Here is a 5,000-nt window from a genome sequence, read left to right as displayed (position 1 = left end):
TGCTGGTGATGGCTTCGGGAATGTGTATTCAGATTAGTTTTCTTTGCAAAACTTTTACCACACACACTGCAAACATAGGGCCTCTCTCCAGTATGAGTTCGCTCATGTTCAACAAGATGATCTTTCCTTTTGAAACGTTTGGCACAAAATCGACATGCAAAAGGTCGGCACTGATAGAGCAAGGCCCCTGTCACCACTGCTTGGTCCCCCACACCGCTCGCCCCTGCCGTACGTGGAGTATTGTGCCTTGGGGATCTAGGTTCAACAGGCAGTTGATCACCTACGGCATCACTTAAGCAATATTCCAAGATGTCAAGGTCAGGAGCCACCGCTGGAGCCACATTCGCTTCAGCACTCGATGTAGTGGGGTGTCCCCGCCGAGGGTATCCGCCTCCCCCGTCAGCAAACGGCGCCCCGCCACCTGCCTCACCCAACTCCCCAAGTATTAACCGCATCGTCTGTAACGATACACAAATATATGTCAGGCCTCTCCTCACTCACAGCATACTGCCACCACAATTAGCTACAGAAATGTTTTTATGCTGATATCACTGAGGAAAAGTGGTTGTGGTGGTGGTAGTGGTGGAGGTGGTGTTGGGGGGTGGCATGAGGTGCAGCCTCATGTGTAACGTGAGTGCATCCCTGGATGAAAAAGTCTGATTGCAGGTGAGGCACATAGGTACAGAGCACTTGGCAGCACGTTCATGTTGCCGCAGATGCTGTCGCTGAACAAATGAACGACCACAAGTACGGCAGGAGAAGGGACGCTCTCCAGTGTGGAGGCGGAGATGATCACGAAGATGACTTGTGTTCAGGAAGCGCTTTCCACAGAATGAGCAGTGGTGTGGCCGGCGGGTATCATATGAGCCGCGATGTGTCCGCCCACCCATGGCTATGAGCGCCGCGTCCAGCCCTGCCCGCCCCTGCAACAAACACCACCACTTAGACACCACCAACAACCCATCCACTCCATCGTCTCTTAAATATCCCAACCACCAATTTATGCTTTAGTACTGCACTCTACACTTGAAAGCAAAGATAAAAAAAAGGAAGCAACATACAGGCTATGATTTATATATAAGCCAAATAGTCAATGAACTATGAAGTCAGTACTACTTTTTATCTTTTAACATAGGCGACCCAATCCTTTCCTCCATAATCAAACTTTCCATTTATTACTACTTATATCAACTCTTACAACACACAGTACTGTATACCTTTTATTAAAAACAAAGGTTAGGGGAATATCTATAAAAGCTTTGTTGCATTTGTATAAAAAATAACTGCGAATGATAAGAAATGAAAGTACAAAACACAAAGAAATGCAAAATAACTTTTCCTTTTTTTTTTACAATAAATGCTCAACTAACAGCTCAATTAACATATAGCAACCACACTCAGTGTATTAGTGTCCTACATTTCGGCCAAAACCTTGTACCCTTCATATCCCATCTCGAGATTATCCAAACAAAATTCTTCATTTCAAGGTCTGTAGTCCACTAGACTGCTATAGGTAAACTGTGATATTGTAAATACTCTAGGGTTCAAATGCATTCTCAGTTCACTGTTTCTTCTTTAACATCTCTGAATTTTCAAACAATGTGTCAAAAACTTTTAAAAATTTCATGATATTTCTCATCAATATATATTAATCTAATCTAAACTTAAAAGCATTACTTAGTAAATGTTTTCCTTCCAAATTAAGAATTCAGATTTTCAAAATTTCCTTTGGTACTGCATTATAGCAGTGTAAAAAAAAAAAAAAAAAAAACTAACACATCAAAATTAAATTCCCTAATATATACATGCAAACATTATTATGAACAGCTAATGTATGCCTTAATTTATGCCCTAACAGATGAGTCTTGAATTCTTCTTATGTGTAATTTTCAAAAGTATCTTAATCTCTTTCTTCCTCTCAACAAATGTTAGTTTCAGGAAACAAGCTTATTTTATGGGCAATTTATTTTCATAAACAAATCATATTTATAAAAAAAAAAAAAAAAAAACTGTATAATCATATGTGTATAAAGTAGAAATAGATGTAGTGTATAATTATCTATCTCTGTATACAAAAATCATATGAAAAGAATGATACATTTATATACTCCATAAATATTTTGCATATATAGATATATATTATAAATACTATATTAATATATTACATATATATTATATATATTATATTCATATATATATATATATATATATATATATATGTGTGTATGTATATATATATATGTATGTATATATATATATATATATGTATATACATAATATATATATATTATATATGTGCGTAATATATTTACCTATATTTATATATATCATATATACATAAATAGGGATGTATATACATACATCCACATATAGATACGTACATAAGCATATACATCTAAATATATATATACATTTATATATGTACATATACATATATATACACATTTACATATACACATTTACATATACATATACATATATATATAAACATTTACATATATACATATACATATACAAATACATATATAATATATAATATAAACATACATATATATACATAAACTTATATATTCACATATATGCATATACATATAGACATTTATATATATACATATACAAATACATAAATAATATATAATATAAACATACATATATATATACATAAACTTATATTCACATATATGCATATACATATAGACATTATCCATATATATAATACATATATGTATATATAATACATATATGTATATATAAACACATATGCATATATATATGGATATATAAAAATGTACACACACACACACACACACACACACACACACACACACACACACACACATATATATATGCATTAACATATATATATATATATATATATATATATACACACGTATACATATATATACACGAGTATGTATATATATACACATATCTACTTATATATATACATATACACATGTGTGTACATATATATACACATGTCTACTTATATATATATATATATATATATGTTCATAGATATATACGTGTGTATATATGTATACACATGTACATATACATACACACATACATATACATATACATATGGATATATATATACATATATTCATATACATATGGATATATATACACATATACATATAGATATATATACACATATATACATATACATATAGATATATATACACATATATACATATACACATATATACATATACATATAGATATATATACACATATATACATATACATATAGATATATATACACATATATACATATACATATAGATATATATACACATATATACATATACATATAGATATATATACACATATATACATATACATATAGATATATATACACATATATACATATACATATAGATATATATACACATATATACATATACATATAGATATATATACACATATATACATATACATATAGATATATATACACATATATACATATACATATAGATATATATACACATATATACATATACATATAGATATATATACACATATATCTATATACATATACATACATAGACATCTATATACATATACATACATACACATCTATATACATATACATACATACACATATATATACATATATACACATATATATACATATATATACATACATATATATACATATATATACATATATATACATATATACACATATATATACATATATACACATATATATACATATATACACATACATATATATGCACATATACATATAGATACATATAAACACATAGATAATATATATAAATATATAGATATAAAAATATAGATAAATATAAATATAAATATATAACCAGATATGTATATAAACATACATATACACATATATAAACATGTACATATACACATATACACATATACACATATACACATGTACACATGTACATACACACATATATGTTGATACACATACATTTACATACTTTTATATATATATATATATGTATATATATATATAAGATAAACATGTAATATATACATAGATATATACATATACACACACATATATATACATATGTAATATATACATACACATATATATGCATATACATCTACATGTATATTAACATAATACATACGTACATGTATATATAAACACACACATGTATATTTGTGCATATATAAGTATATATATGCATGTATACATGTGTATATATAAACATATGTATATGTAGAACTATTCATTTATGTACATAAATGTATCAATATTTATAAACATATACATATTTGTTTATATATGTAAATATATATACACATATACATATAGATTTAGGTATATATATGCATATATATATGTACATGTATATATTTACATATATAAACATATATATATATATGTATATATGAATATATTAACCCAATGCCACCAGGGAAAATTAATAAAAAATGGGGAAAATGCTGATCTCATTTTCTCTATTTTTGTTAAATGTCTCTGCACATAGATGGCTTTGCTAGTGCTTAGCCACAAAGGAGTCAATTAGTAGACCTTGTGACCTTTCGTGATTTGAATTGGCAGGAAAAAATTAACTTTTATTAGTGCTACGAATATCGATGGTGTTTTTTTATTATAAACATTATAATTATCATAATGTTATAAACATTAGTAACAGCAAAATAAGATAACCAAAAATATTTTTGTAAATCAAAAGGCTAAAAGCGCGAGACAGGCAGTACTCATAATTGGGTCATTGGTGACTTAGTACAAGTGTAGCCATCAATCTGTTTAAACAATCAAACAAGTACTCACAGTGGGCACAGCACGTACGTACACATCATGCCAATCGGCATTGGGTTAATATATATATATATATATATATATATATATATATATATATATATCAAAACATATGTACATATATAAATCTTTATACATAAACATACCTATATATATACATTTACATAATATATATACATATGTGTATATATACATATATACAATATATATACATATATATACA

The 5,000-nt window shown here is 28.0% G+C and overlaps 1 protein-coding gene across 10 annotated transcripts in view; it reads right to left on the bottom strand.

Annotated features, from left to right (window-relative positions):
* LOC125027060 (longitudinals lacking protein, isoforms A/B/D/L-like) overlaps positions 1-5,000 on the bottom strand; it is an 81,563-nt gene that overhangs the window by 14,083 nt on the left and 62,480 nt on the right. Inside the window, exon 5 of one of the 10 annotated variants that reach the window (XM_047615744.1) lies at positions 1-458. This exon is cut by the window's left edge and continues 333 nt beyond it. The exons of 8 other annotated variants lie outside the window; for them this stretch is intronic. In XM_047615744.1, the coding sequence (XP_047471700.1) occupies positions 1-458 (458 nt within the window). Of the gene's footprint in view, positions 459-481; positions 924-5,000 lie in introns of those variants that run through there. One more of the 10 variants, XM_047615750.1, reaches the window with a different exon arrangement.

Source organism: Penaeus chinensis, chromosome 7 (genome assembly GCF_019202785.1).
Source record: "Penaeus chinensis breed Huanghai No. 1 chromosome 7, ASM1920278v2, whole genome shotgun sequence".
NCBI classification, from domain to species: Eukaryota; Metazoa; Arthropoda; class Malacostraca; order Decapoda; family Penaeidae; genus Penaeus; species Penaeus chinensis.
The sequence above is the reverse complement of the archived record's forward strand: the minus strand, read 5'-3'. Positions and strand labels throughout refer to the sequence as shown.